The sequence below is a fragment of the Maylandia zebra genome, linkage group LG17 (genome assembly GCF_041146795.1).
Source record: "Maylandia zebra isolate NMK-2024a linkage group LG17, Mzebra_GT3a, whole genome shotgun sequence".
Taxonomy (NCBI): domain Eukaryota; kingdom Metazoa; phylum Chordata; class Actinopteri; order Cichliformes; family Cichlidae; genus Maylandia; species Maylandia zebra.
In genome coordinates this window covers 5018786-5033423 of record NC_135183.1, presented here as the reverse complement: position 1 = coordinate 5033423, position 14638 = coordinate 5018786, and the positions used below count along the sequence as shown (strand labels likewise).

Sequence of the window (14638 nt, the reverse complement as noted above, 5' to 3'; positions counted from 1 at the left end):
AGTTTTCAAATATAAACCATAGAATGGGTGGATGCTTTCTAACATCCCTCTGGTGTGCCTTGCGTCTGCAGTAAAAAAATATGGGGAAAGATAACTTAAAGACTGCACCCAAGTCCAAATATGATGCAGTGTACTTCTACTTTTCAGCTGGTCTAAATTCTATTCCCCCAACACAAGTTGGATTGAAATAATAGCCAATTTATGAAAAGTTCTTATTACAGTCATCTCACTTTGTATGCAATAATACCACAAATATTCTCTTCCATCCTCTAAAATGCACAGACTGACTGCTTTCCAATAATATATATATATATATATATATATATATATATATATATATATATATATATATATATATATGTGTATATATTTTTTTCTTTTTTTCAAGTAGTGGATAAAATTACTGAAAAATCTAATGATATAAATGTGCAACAGTGAAACAATGAAGCACTTGTTTACAAGCCTTTCAGTGGAGTATAACTACACTGTGGTTTGACAGTGTTGAAATTTTCTATTCCACAGCTAGCAGCAGATGCACCTCACCCTTTGGAGCAGATCCTCTGTGGAAATGGTTTCTATTCCCGCCAGTGACAATATTGGTGGGAATAGAAACCACTTTTACTGACACGAGTAGTGAAAGTGAGAAGTTGTGTATCTGCAGGAGCAACCAAAACAGAACAAGAAACGTGTGACATTTGGAAGGTGACACAAACTCTACAGACAAATTTTCTTGCTTATAGATTTATTTGAACTCAAGCCCTTCATTTACTCATTTACACCTTAAAATGTTGCAGGCACTGCGGGCTTGTGCATGCTGCCAAAATGAACAAAACGTTACAGCAGTACCAAGAAACAAGAAAAAGAATAAAGGGAGGTGGTTGGCTCGCTGCTTGTTGCCCGAATCATCAGACAGGGATGCAGGTCTGGAGCAGCGATGTTCTAAATGCACCAGGAGACTCATCATCTGAAGTGGTCACGTGGTAACAGGCTGTAGACTCTGTACCCTACAGCGGCAGCAGTAGGTGGGCGGGTTTGGTGGGCTGCCCTGGGCTCTAACTTTTTCGTAAGCTCACGTCGGCACTGGTGAGCAGTGGCGACAGCGACGTGCTGTCTGATTGGTCGTCTCTCTTCAGAACCAGAAAAGCTTCCCGACTGATTCCCAGCAGCTCTCGGAGTCCATTGTTCTCCAACTGAAATACACAGAGATCTGCTGTGCTTAGTGCTGTGTTTAATGCAAACAAAAACAGAATGATTTGCAAATCCCATAAACCCAAATTTTATTGAGCACAGAGATCTCTCCAGATTCTCAGAATCTTTTGAAGATATTAAGCTGCAGATAATTAGATATTCAAAGTCTTCAGAATTATATGTTGACAAATGTTATTCTGAAATTGTTCCACAAGTTGCAGATGCCTTTTATTTTTTGCAGATTGATGAACCTCAGCACATCTTTACTTCTGAGAAACTCTGCCTCTTTAAAAGGCCTTTTTATACCCAATCATGTTGAGTATTAATCTTTATGCCAGTTAACCTAAAATGTTCCTCCATTTTTCCAGCTTTTTGTTGACCCCATCCCAACTTTTTTTATTTTTTTATTGCTAGTATTAAGTTCAAAATGAGCTACTGTTTTTCTTAAAATGCTACTTTTTCCACTACTGTGAATAAAATATGGGTTTATGATGTTTTAAGAGTTTAAAAGCTCACTGTTGACATCTGGTGGTTAACATGTGGAAACACTACAAATGGTTCTTACTGTCAAAAGCTAAAAGCACATAGCAATGCTAGTTAGCTAAATAGTAACATAAATCTAACTTTTATGGGATTTATGGATAATTTCAAGTAGTAGAGGATGGATGGATGGATGGATAGATGGATAGATAGATGGATAGATAGATAGATAGATAGATTATATATCTATCTGTTTAACCTATTGAAAATAGGTTAAACTAAAATAGGTTAAACCCCCCCCCAATTTTTTTTGCACATGTCGAGGAGCGTGTCAGGCTACATTTCACTGTGTGTTATACTTGTATAACTATGCATGTGACAAATAAAGAACCTTGAAAATAGAGAGGCAGGATGTCTAAATAACAAAGTAGGTCAAAGGGACAAAAACAAAGCTAGGAGGAAATGTAAATAAAAAGGCTCATTTTTAATTTAAATGCCCTGTTAAGATCTGCTTTGACATCTCAACTCAACATGAAGCTTTAGTTCATTTTTAAACTCCAAACTCACACTAAATATACTGTTTAAATAAATAAATGAATAAATAACAGAGCACATGAACATTTTTTAACTATGACTTGTGATCCAGTTTTGATTCCACCCCTCAGAGGCTTGATCATTTAAGTTTCTACTGATGACTTTTATTGGCATTTGTGTCAAGTGTCAATTTCTTTGACACTTGTGATCCTCTGTGTCACATGAACAGACATTTTTTTGGGTGGATTTGTAACTTCTGTGGATTTTTTTGTACCTTCCCCTGGTCTCAAAGCTTTGGAACAACTGAAGTAATGCTGCTCGGCTTTTACCTCTAGCTGTTTAATCCTCTCCTCATCTTCACATATTCGCTCCTCATCCACCTCTATGGCTTTCCTCATCACGGAGGCCATTTCGTTGATCTTGTCTATGTGTGCTTGCATTTCCTGCAATGATTTTTTTTTTAATGCACAAGAAAAGTAAAAAATTGCAGAATAATACATTAAAACTACTTGCACCAGACACTGACCGTAGTATGCTGCTCCTTCAGCTGGGTAACGATGGCGGGGTCGTCTCTCTTACTGGCCATGAGAAGTCTGAACACCTGCTCCCTGTATTTGGTCATGATGAGCTCTAAGGCAGACTGGTGTTCTTCCAATGATGTACGCAGCTCTACATGAAGTATGAACACAAGTTTGATTTGCAGGAAGGATCAAATTCTAGCTTTATATTCCGCAAATCAAAGCGAAACTAAAAATGCACTGACTGAGAGTTGACATTGAAGGAAACTGCCTACCTTTGTTTTCCTGCTGGAGCTCCCTAATTTGCCGGTTTTCCTGCTGGATTCCCAGGACTAGACTGGAACGAGGCCGATGACGTGCAACCTCATTCAGGGCGTCTATCTCTTCCTGGTACTATCAATAAAAAGAACAAGCACAAAAACCTTCAGTCTGAAATATAAAATGATAGATCATAACAATTAGAAATACTTAAAAAAAAAAATGTTATTCCAGCTTTTCAAATGAAACTTCACGGATTCTACATCAAATGCTTTAGGCCTCACATTTCCCCAAGTTCATGTGACACCCTACCTGTTTCATGGCCTCTACTCGCTTGTTGAGATGTGTCGTCTGTTCGATTAACATCTCAGCAGCGTTGTCATGGTTGCGAAGCCTTTCCACTAATGATTTGGCATCTGCCAGGACCTTCTCTAAGGTACAGTTCATGCCTGAGGAAATACAAGTGATTCTTAAGAGGAGCTAGGACACGGTTGCTTGCAAACATAGTAGTCATCCACCTTGTCAATCCTTCTTTTCTTCCCTTAAGTATTACATTTGGTTAAAGCAATTATCCATTAGCAAGCTACTCATTATAGTGATGAATGACACTATTGAATTATATCTTATTAAAATAGCTTCTTTATTTAAAGGTAGGCTGACTTTGTATCTTAGTTAGACAATGGGGAAAAACTTTGGTCTATAATCTGTAGATACAGCAGCTGCAGTCAAGTGAAAGTTTTCTGGGAACTCTGAACAGTCCTATAAAAACCTATGTATATACCATGATGCAGTAGCTTTTTGCAAGCTACAGGGAGTGCAGAATTATTAGGCAAGTTGTATTTTTGAGGAATAATTTTATTATAGAACAACAATCATGTTCTCAATGAACCCAAAAAACTCATTAATATCAAAGCTGAATGTTTTTGGAAGTAGTTTTTAGTTTGTTTTTAGTTTTAGCTATTTTAGGGGGATATCTGTGTGTGCAGGTGACTATTACTGTGCATAATTATTAGGCAACTTAACAAAAAACAAATATATACCCATTTCAATTATTTATTTTTACCAGTGAAACCAATATAACATCTCCACATTCACAAATATACATTTCTGACATTCAAAAACAAAACAAAAACAAATCAGCGACCAATATAGCCACCTTTCTTTGCAAGGACACTCAAAAGCCTGCCATCCATGGATTCTGTCAGTGTTTTGATCTGTTCACCATCAACATTGCGTGCAGCAGCAACCACAGCCTCCCAGACACTGTTCAGAGAGGTGTACTGTTTTCCCTCCTTGTAAATCTCACATTTGATGATGGACCACAGGTTCTCAATGGGGTTCAGATCAGGTGAACAAGGAGGCCATGTCATTAGTTTTTCTTCTTTTATACCCTTTCTTGCCAGCCATGCTGTGGAGTACTTGGACGCGTGTGATGGAGCATTGTCCTGCATGAAAATCATGTTTTTCTTGAAGGATGCAGACTTCTTCCTGTACCACTGCTTGAAGAAGGTGTCTTCCAGAAACTGGCAGTAGGACTGGGAGTTGAGCTTGACTCCATCCTCAACCCGAAAAGGCCCCACAAGCTCATCTTTGATGATACCAGCCCAAACCAGTACTCCACCTCCACCTTGCTGGCGTCTGAGTCGGACTGGAGCTCTCTGCCCTTTACCAATCCAGCCACGGGCCCATCCATCTGGCCCATCAAGACTCACTCTCATTTCATCAGTCCATAAAACCTTAGAAAAACCAGTCTTGAGATATTTCTTGGCCCAGTCTTGACGTTTCAGCTTGTGTGTCTTGTTCAGTGGTGGTCGTCTTTCAGCCTTTCTTACCTTGGCCATGTCTCTGAGTATTGCACACCTTGTGCTTTTGGGCACTCCAGTGATGTTGCAGCTCTGAAATATGGCCAAACTGGTGGCAAGTGGCATCTTGGCAGCTGCACGCTTGACTTTTCTCAGTTCATGGGCAGTTATTTTGCGCCTTGGTTTTTCCACACGCTTCTTGCGACCCTGTTGACTATTTTGAATGAAACGCTTGATTGTTTCATGATCACGCTTCAGAAGCTTTGCAATTTTGAGACTGCTGCATCCCTCTGCAAGATATCTCACTATTTTTGACTATTCTGAGCCTGTCAAGTCCTTCTTTTGACCCGTTTTGCCAAAGGAAAGGACGTTGCCTATTAATTATGCACACCTGATATAGGGTGTTGATGTCATTAGACCACACCCCTTCTCATTACAGAGATGCACATCACCTAATATGCTTAATTGGTAGTAGGCTTTCGAGCCTATACAGCTTGGAGTAAGACAACATGCATGAAGAGGATGATGTGGACAAAATACTCATTTGCCTAATAATTCTGCACTCCCTGTATTGCTGCTGTTAAGCAGCAATAGGTTACATCAGTCATTTTCTATAAAAGTAGTCTTTTTTTATATGATGATCACTTTAATATTTTTTTAAACACGACTTAAATCAGAAATGCTTGATCTAGTTCTGTTTTATTTGTTCAAACAACAACACCGCGATATTGGTATTATACAATTTTAAAAATATCTGTAAACCAAGAAGTAACCTCAACTGAAGCGTCAGCTCTGACTTCGAAATACCAGCTAAAAATCATTCATTGACATTGAATCTAGGCTGTCTCCTCCTCGACCTTCCCGTCATTACAGCTGCCGTGTCAGCTAATTCGCTTATTAGGAGCAAGCCTTACGTGTTTTAGGTGTTAGATTCACTTTACATGATTACTTTGGAAGCATATTCGTCTCAGCTATATAAAACGTGAAGGGGATTAGTATCTCAGTTTTCCAAATTCAGTTACCTGACAACGTAAAACATATTTTAAACAACACATACATACATACACAAGCTCGGCTCACTTATTAGCCAACTTACTAATCAGAGTTAAGCTTTCATGCAAATCCACTTACATGCTCGCATTAAAAACGGGTGCGTATAACAAATCAGTGTTGCCATTCAATTTAGATAATGAATTAAAGAAACAAAAATGATCATACCTGGGGAAGCCACAGTACAAGACATTGGAATTGCGTTAACCCCGCTGCTACTTCCTGTTGATGTTTGGCAGCTAATATTAGCTAAAGGCTAACATTAGTCCTCATAAAGCACCCACAAACAGGCTCTAATAAAGATCCGTTCCTCGTTAAAATAGAAGATAATCTCTGCTGATATGAAAATATCGATTTTAACGCGTTTCAAGTTTGCTGTGAACCCAGTTGTGAGATGATAAAAGTAAGTAACCCAACCTATGACAACCAAGGTTCCCAAAATACCGAATATACCGCGAGATGTTTTATGTTCTCGCGACAGTTACGTCAGAAACAGACAATATGGCGGACCGGCTAACACAACTTCAAGACGCAGTCAATTCGGTAGGCAAATGTTGAATATTTTAAACATTCTTTGGTAGAAGGAGGTGTTAAAAATATAAAATGCATCGTTATGTCGTTTAGAGTTGGTAGCTAACGCAAACCAGTGGCCCTAATAGTTTAGTAACGTGTCAACAACACGGGGTAGCTAACCATTATAGCAATTATAGCTAAAGGCCTGTGTTACTAAACGACCAAACCAGCTAAGTTATTTTAAACAATGAAGTGTTACAGTGTTAAAACGTCGTTTTGAGTAGCTTCATTGAACAAAATGATACAAAATAAATATATTTGGAAAGAAAACAGTGTTACTACAATACTGTGCAAAGGTAATTTCTTTATATTTGGCTTGCAAGGGACCAAATTTGCTTATTTTTTTTCCAGTGGTCTTGAACAGATGTTGAACTTATAGGAATTACGAATGGAGAAAAGTAGGTCAGATTTTGATCCTTCATGTTGTACCAGCTTGCTAGAATACTGCAAAATCTGTTTTTGCCTTACATACTGTATTTCCACGTATTTTCTCCCGTTTCAACTATTTTCAACTCCCGCTGCAACTATTTGCCATTTTCCAAAACAAACAAACAAACAAAATAATAATAATAATTTAAGGGTGGTTCTAGACCAGGGATGTCAAACATCCTTTTACTAGGTGGCCTACATACAACACACTTTGGGCCGATCAGTGACACTCCCCTTTCTGTCACTCTCAGTCAGAACTTTAACTATACATTTAATCCCTGAGACATTGTAATATAAGAAAAAGATGTTGGTTTTAACAGTCCTTCTTAGTTTTTCTGCACAATAAAGAAAAATTTGTCAGTGTGACTCGTTGGGCTTAAATTGTAGGAAATAAATGTGCAAAAATAACAGAAAACGTTCTTTTGGCTTGTTGTGTAGACTGTCCTGTAATAATATATTTTGTAATGTGACCCCATTGTAAAAAGCATAGATTTCTATAGTAGATGGTTTAAAAAATGAACTTTCTCTCATTTAATTATTTGGGGGACGTTTTATCTTCAGGAGAAGCTGTAAAACTTATGAAAATACATTTAAAAGTCCAAAACTTAAGCACGCCTTCACATTTTCACAGTGGGTAAAATTGGATTCTGGCCTCCTTATGGTTGGCACTGGTAAACTAAATACCTATATTTTATAATTTAAAAAAAAAAAAACATACCTTGATAAAACTGGTAAAAGAAACCTCTTTAAATTTCTTTTGCCTGAAGTTTATGTTCTCATCAGCAGCTATTGTCTTGTTTAAACGACAGCGTAACCTATTACTGGTTTTGTTTTGTGTGTCCAGCTTGCGGATCAGTTTTGTAATGCTATCGGCGTCCTGCAACAGTGTGCACCACCTGCATCTTTCAGTAACATCCAGACAGCTATCAACAAGGATCAGCCAGCAAACCCAACAGAAGGTTTGTGTGTTTTTTACTATGACATTAATTTTAACCATAGTTTTTATATCAGTTGATATTAGTTATTTGTCTCTCTATTGATATCTGCTTTTTAAAAGCTACTAAATATAAAAAAATAAAAATTCAAGAGGAGATGAGAGAAACACTCATCAATGACGTTGCATAGCTTCTCCACCAGAGGTCACTGTGCAACTTCCCTATGGACAACATGTGTTTGTTGCCCATGCAATCAGAAACAGATTGCATGTAATTGCCAACTTGACCTATTGAACCTCAGACTGATATCAGTCAGAATGACTCTTATTTTATAGTAACATTTGTGGCAGGTTTTAATAACAGTGATGGGGGATGCTTGACAATCTCATTTTGCAGTGAGATTACTTTATCTCATTGGATAAAACAGATACTGATAAAGTTCAACTTTTAGGACATAAATTGTAGTATATGTTATTGCAATATTTAACATATCATATAATGTTGAAAATGACAGTAATATATTGTAAAAATGTGGTATCAAAGGGTCTCTGGTGATTTCCAGCCCAGTATATAGCTGTGTGTTGGTACATGTTATAGCTGTGTGCTGTCACCAGAGGGCAGTATAACAATTATGCGGAACAGTCTGTGAGCTAGACTTGTTTGCATTTGTTCAGTTTCTCCTTCAACTTCGACCCTGATACAGAAAAGATATGTCATAATATAAAAATAACTTCTTTGCAGTGAAATGAAACACGGTATTGAAAATTGTCTACGTATCCACTGTCTGTGTTTCTCATGCTGCTTTTTTTAATTGTTGATTATTTTTTGCCACTGTTTCCTCTTTGTGGTGAACTCCTCTGTTACTCCCTTTCCTGTTAAAGTGAACTCGTCAGCAAATTAGTTTCCAGTATTATCACTGTCAGCCAGTGCTACATGTGCTGTTGATCTCTTGGTGCACTGCACACAAGCATGTCTGTAGAGGTTGCATACCCAGATTCATCAGGCTACACTAGGGCTGCCACAAACGATTATTTTGATAGTCGACTAGTCACCGATTATTTTTGCGATTAGTTGACTAATCAGATCATGCATCCTTTGGACGTAAACCTTACAGCTTATTGCACCAGCATGCATCTGCTCTCATATAACTATCATTAGCTTACAGCTTTAAACGTGTAAGGTATGTGCTAACTAAAAATAAAGACAAGATGATAGTTTATTACATTTTAATGAAATTTGCAGATTGTTTTGGTGAAGTTTAATAAACTCAGCCGTCTGCTCCTTGCTATCTAAAATATAACAGGACACCGGAGTATATTCTCGAGCATCTCACACTTCTGATAATCAGTTATCTTCTTGACGTTTATTCAGCTTTGTAAAAACTATAACTTTAATTGCAGCCAAACCGATTTACTCAGGAACAAATAAAACACTGAAAAAAGCCAAACAATAACATTTTTAAGTTCTCTAAGTGACTTGTATATCGTGTTTAACCTGAGTAGCGAAAGACGGCGGTGGATTTGAAAACGATTTGCTGGGAGTCCGGTGTTCTCACCGGCTCTAGTGAGCCTTGAACCCTGGCTAGCTATCGAGCTGGTGGGTAACAGACGTCTCTGAAAACGTTGGAGCGCTTTTAAAAATATGTGGTGTCTTGATAAACTGAGCAGATATTTGAGGTTGATACAGTTACAGTCTCGCCTGAAAATATGTTAAACATTTATTTTGTGACCCAGAAAAAATAATAAGAGTAATATTAACACTAACTAGCTGTTGCCATTGTTGGAAGCTGAGCAACAGCTATGAATTCTGGGATAGGTTGGGCCACGAAGTATACACCTGACCCATCCTTCAAATCTGGGGAAATGAAGGGCGCATTTGTCGGCCGCATTTGTCGGAGTCTTCGAATTCGGACAGTCTTCGTCGTATCACTGTAACGTAATCGGCCTACAAATGGGGGCACAGTAGGATGCAGTTCCTGAATTTGGACTCGGCTACGATACCGGACACTACTTCTTCTTCTTCGGGGTTTAACGGCAGCTGGCATCCTTGTACATGCAGTGCTGCCATCTTCTGTTTCAGTCTGTTATTACACTCTTAAATGCTACTACTTATTCCCGCGTCTTTTGGGATCTTACAAAGCTTCAAACGACGCGCGACTATTAAATTAGTTGTCGACGATTTTGATAGTCGACGTAATCATGACTAGTCGACTAATCATGGCAGCCCTAGGCTACACGGACAAAATCTTATGCAAACTGACATAAATGCAGTACAGACTGGCTTACATAATGTGGAACAGCTTGTTAGCTTGAAAAAATTTGTCTGAAACAGGAATGAAAATGTCCACATTGGTGCTTTGTACAGTACTCCCCCCTGATCATACAACACCGGGTCTCCATCACTACACCTACATATCATTCATGATGAGTATCTCTCTACAACTCAAATGATTTAGTTTCACCACTTTACATTTTACTCAATATTTAGTGACATTTTATCTTTTCACTCTGAATATTATGGTACATAATGATTTTTCTCTTATAAAAAAGGGGGGGGAGGGGGTACTTTCTGTGGTTCAACAGCACGTAGAGTGTGTGTTTGTGTTCTGTTATTTTTATATATATATATATATATATATATATATTTATATTTATTTATTTTAATGATATGCAGGATCATTCACCTGTGTTTTGTTTTTCGTGATCTCTGTTTAGAGTATGCCCAGCTGTTTGCAGCCCTTATAGCCCGAACAGCCAAAGATGTGGATGTACTCATAGACTCGCTGCCCAGTGAGGAGTCCACAGCAGCTCTGCAGGTCAGCACATTCATAAGTATCACCGACTATTTCACATGTGTATATATGTATTTCAATGTATTAATTCTATTTTCCTGGACATAAAAAAAAAAAAACTAATTCAAGTAGAGGAGCACTGTTAGTATGTCTAGCTATCAGTCAGCAGAGGGAAGTGTGTTTTGTGTGTAAGCAAACTGTTTATAGTCTATAGTGAAATATGTTAAAGACAACAACAGTCATTCTTGTGTTGATCTCTATCCCGTAAATAGAAAGATACATGGCATCAAGTGTCACTTTCCTGTGCACTGCTTTCTGCTATTAGATTAGACTAGAATAGATTAAAGAACAGAAAATTGAGAATAGGATGTTTCCCAGCAAGCATATTTGAGTGCAATACACAGTACTGCCAGTGAGCATTTGTAACACAAATATCTTTGAATGACATTAGTGGTACTTGGAAAACTTGCTAACTTTTTGATCTGTTTCCAGAGACTTTTATCAGTAGACAAAAAAGCAAAAACATCTCTTTTAATATTTTATGGCCTTCACTCAAGAGAGGAACGATAAACACCACGGCTGGAGTGTTCCGATAACGAGATTATTTTGAGGAACATCCATTAAGTAAATGGTAAAGCTCACTTAAACCAGTTAAAACTGCCAAATTGGTAATGTTTGGGAAACTTAGACTCTGAGTACACAGGGAAGGGGGGAGTTTCCCTGCATAGAGGAAGTTTTAGTCTGAGCCAAAGGAAAATCACCAGCATTGTTGTTAAATGATTTCTCTAAAAGATTCATGGATCTTGGCAGTATGCACATTTTTGCTGATGACGTGACTAATAATTGTATATATTGCTGGAAAATTAGGTATTTAAGAAACAAAAAACAAACTTTCATTGCTTTTAATCTGCATGGACCAATCATGCTTAATGTCATTACAAGCTCCAAATGCCTTTTCTGAGCCGAGTAGGTGCTGCTCTTTCTCAAACAAGTATGATATTTATCTCTAGGTAATGTTATAAGAAAGTAAGCCATCCTTACAGACAGCTCATGTCATTTCTAGCTTTTTATAAGTCGGAGCAGTAGTCGTCAGTCTTTCTGAAAAACAGCCGAGCAATATTGTATAATCAGTGGTGTTGGTTCTTTGTGCAAGGATACTTCTATCTTCATGCGGACCACAGGGCAGCATTTTTTTTAGATATTAGTGCTGTCAGATGTCAGTGGAATTTTGTGAATGAGACTTGCACAGCCCAGAAGTTCTAGTTTCCCTGTAGCTCTCTGAGGGCCGACAATACACGCAACTGGTTTTAGATATAAAGTAAAAAGACATCTGTCATACAAAGCTGTTAGAAATGATCAGCTGTAAGACCACGTCTCAGGAGACTTTCTGCACACATTGCGAATCATGCATGGAATCTCGTCACAGTCTGATGGCAGCTTTTGAACCGTGAAACAGAACTTGTACAAAGTGGTTCTCATCAACTATTTAAAAGTTGCTCACACACACCACCTGCGTTGTGTGGGGATATTGGGTGTACCAGGTGGGAATTCTTTTATTATTCAGTCAGTTATTGTGAGATCTGATGCTCCCAAGTTATACACAATTAAAGGAAACCTTCACTCAGTTGTTATCAGTTATTTGACGCTCCACAAAAGGGAAAATAAAAACACCAAAGCTGTTTTCATTAAATCTGACTGACTGTGACCTCTCATCAGGCGGCCAGTCTGCGGCAGCTGGAGGAGGAGAACCATGAGGCAGCAGCTCGGCTAGAAGAGGTGGTTTACCGCGGCGATATGCTCCTGGAGAAGATCCAGAGTGCACTGGCTGACATTGCCCAATCTCAGCTCCGCACCCGCAACGGGGCACCCAGCCAGCCATCACCGGCTGAATCCTGACCCGAGGAATGCATAATATGATTCTGGACAATTTTCAGTCTTTTCAGCTATTTTTATTTTCTTTGCCTTCAGCCACAATAGGCCATCGTTGAAACTGTCAAACATGGTGTGTGTTCACATGTCAAATGTGTGAACATGTAGATGCTGAAGCGGTTCTGTGTGGATGAGGTCATCTTTATGTTTTTTGTTTGTTTTCTGCAGCTCAGCTAAAGAAGGATGAAGGATGGTGTCTTTACATGCACACGGATCTTTTTTTTTTTCCTGAAATTTTTATTTTAAAAAAACAAAAACAACTTTTGTGGGCCTGAGGAGACCAATCTGACAGGTGTTATGTGATTTATGTACACTATATGTTATATATTTATGTCAGATTTTGTAGATATTGATAGCTCATCTCTCTGAGGTATTTTCTTTTTTAAATAAACCGTGGACAGCCACATAAGTGTTAATAATATTCCTTTTTTATATAATTTGCAAACTGTTACCACAAGCGTTTTGTACACGAACCATGTGGGTGATGTTAATTGTTGGAGTTTGTTTGTGGCATTGCATCAGTTTCATTTTTTTCATTGGAACTGATACACTAGCAGAAACTGACATGACGTACTGCGAGCCTTTACCAGGAAACAATTACAATTAAAGAATGACCACATTTCAGTTCATGTGACCTTTAAAGGAAATTCTGATGGACACAGCTTTGAGGAACTAAGCTGTGGCTCTTGTATATTTCATAATGTGTTTTGACAAAAACAATAGTGAAAGGAAAAAAAATTTTAAAGGAGGGGAAAAAACAACTCCATAATCTGGTTCTATCGACGGTTTGAAACGTTTCAGTAAAAGGCATGAAAATTTCACATTACAGAAAGTTATGTATATGCGTGTGTTCTGTTCTAACTCCTAGTTAGTCTGATACATATTTAAAAAAAACCTAAAGAGCAAAAATCACCTTTGTCACATTTGCAACTAAAATATTTTCACAAGTCATGCAGTGCAATCTTGATTTTTGCAAAACAAATGCTTTCATATTGGCTGAATCCATTTCAGACTGAACTTTGTGAAACCCAGGCTGCAGGCCAGAGACTTTATAGCCCAAATCTAAATATAGGTGCTGTGTCACAGCTCAGTGGGCCCCATTGATGTGAGAAATATAAAAACAGCCTTGTCTGCTGGCCACCACACCCAGACGTGTTAGCGGGACCCACCCGCCTGTCTGCATGTTGACATCATGGTCCTAACAGTAAAAGCACTTAACCCGCCCGAACGAGGAGATTTATGACAGCAAATCTTCACCTGCCCTGGTTTGGTCAACAAAACTTTGTCTGTGCTCAAATTTTGTTATCTGCGTTTTCATTCACATGTGATTAGTGTAGCTTCTCCCTTTAATGTTCTTTGTTTATCCCAAAGGTCTATAGGACAATCTACAAGGAAATGAAAGAGTCCAGATAGGATGAAGACATTTCTAAGCACCACTGATGGGATTATTAAGGAAACAAGTCCGTTCCTTTTTGAAGGGCTCTACTGTAACAATGTTGGAATGCGGACACATTTATTTCGGTTTCTAGTTTAAACAATGAGCACTTTTTAAAGGGTTTGTAGGCAGACAAGCTGTTATCATCTCAAACTGCTATGGCAAAAGTCTCAGATTGTGCCTTAATAGAAAGTGCTATAAATGTGGACTGTGTGACTTTTATCTTATCATACTTTATTACGTTCTATCTGGTTTATTGCCACTAGATAAACGTCCAATAAAATATCCGTGTGGTTTCGATTAGTTCTACTTATATTTTGAATAGCAGTAACATTTCAGTATAACTAACTCCTGCAGCTTTTTCATTTAGTCAACAATTAGAAACCTGATGCTTGTGTATTGATCACCAATGTGACCTTTTATTGGCTTTACATACCCTCTCATTCATACGGTATTTCATAATTATGTGTGAAGAACATTTTGCAATAAAATACCATTTAATACTTGCAAATTATCAGAATAATAAAAGCTATTTTAGTAAGAATTTGCGTTAAGCACAACCAATAAAATTATGTATCAAAGCCTCCAACTGCTGGAAATTCTTTCATCGCTGCAAACGCTTGCTAGCTGGACCCGTCCCCGACTCTTGCAGGGCGGCTTGGATGCTCTTATTGGCCAATCTATCACTTATGTAGAGGTCACGTTTTATTGGGCAG

General features: G+C 38.2%; 2 protein-coding genes across 2 annotated transcripts; one reads left to right on the top strand and one right to left on the bottom strand.

Annotated features, from left to right (window-relative positions):
• Positions 1-725: 725 nt before the first annotated feature.
• On the bottom strand, positions 726-6255 carry fgfr1op2 (FGFR1 oncogene partner 2). Its single transcript, XM_004568870.4, has 6 exons — positions 5999-6255; positions 3291-3427; positions 2996-3113; positions 2729-2871; positions 2532-2645; positions 726-1190 (listed from the first exon to the last, which is right to left on the bottom strand). Exons 1-6 carry the CDS (start codon positions 6021-6023, stop codon positions 1053-1055), a joined length of 675 nt encoding a protein of 224 aa, XP_004568927.1. The 5' UTR covers positions 6024-6255; the 3' UTR covers positions 726-1052.
• A 17-nt stretch (positions 6256-6272) lies between these two features.
• med21 (mediator complex subunit 21) lies at positions 6273-14503 on the top strand. Its single transcript, XM_004568871.4, has 4 exons — positions 6273-6373; positions 7677-7791; positions 10482-10582; positions 12275-14503. Exons 1-4 carry the CDS (start codon positions 6290-6292, stop codon positions 12452-12454), a joined length of 480 nt encoding a protein of 159 aa, XP_004568928.1. The 5' UTR covers positions 6273-6289; the 3' UTR covers positions 12455-14503.
• The last annotated feature ends 135 nt before the right edge of the window (positions 14504-14638 follow it).

Coding starts and splice junctions, on each gene's coding strand:
- fgfr1op2 (XM_004568870.4), bottom strand. CDS start 6,023: ATGTCTTGTACTGTGGCTTCCCCAG. Junction 3,114..3,290: donor GAGTAGAGGCCATGAAACAG/GTAGGGTGTCAC, acceptor TTTTATTGATAG/TACCAGGAAGAGATAGACGC. Junction 2,872..2,995: donor GCTCCAGCAGGAAAACAAAG/GTAGGCAGTTTC, acceptor TACTTCATGTAG/AGCTGCGTACATCATTGGAA.
- med21 (XM_004568871.4), top strand. CDS start 6,290: ATGTTTTATGTTCTCGCGACAGTTACGTCAGAAACAGACAATATGGCG. Junction 7,792..10,481: donor GCCAGCAAACCCAACAGAAG/GTTTGTGTGTTT, acceptor ATCTCTGTTTAG/AGTATGCCCAGCTGTTTGCA. Junction 10,583..12,274: donor AGTCCACAGCAGCTCTGCAG/GTCAGCACATTC, acceptor ACCTCTCATCAG/GCGGCCAGTCTGCGGCAGCT.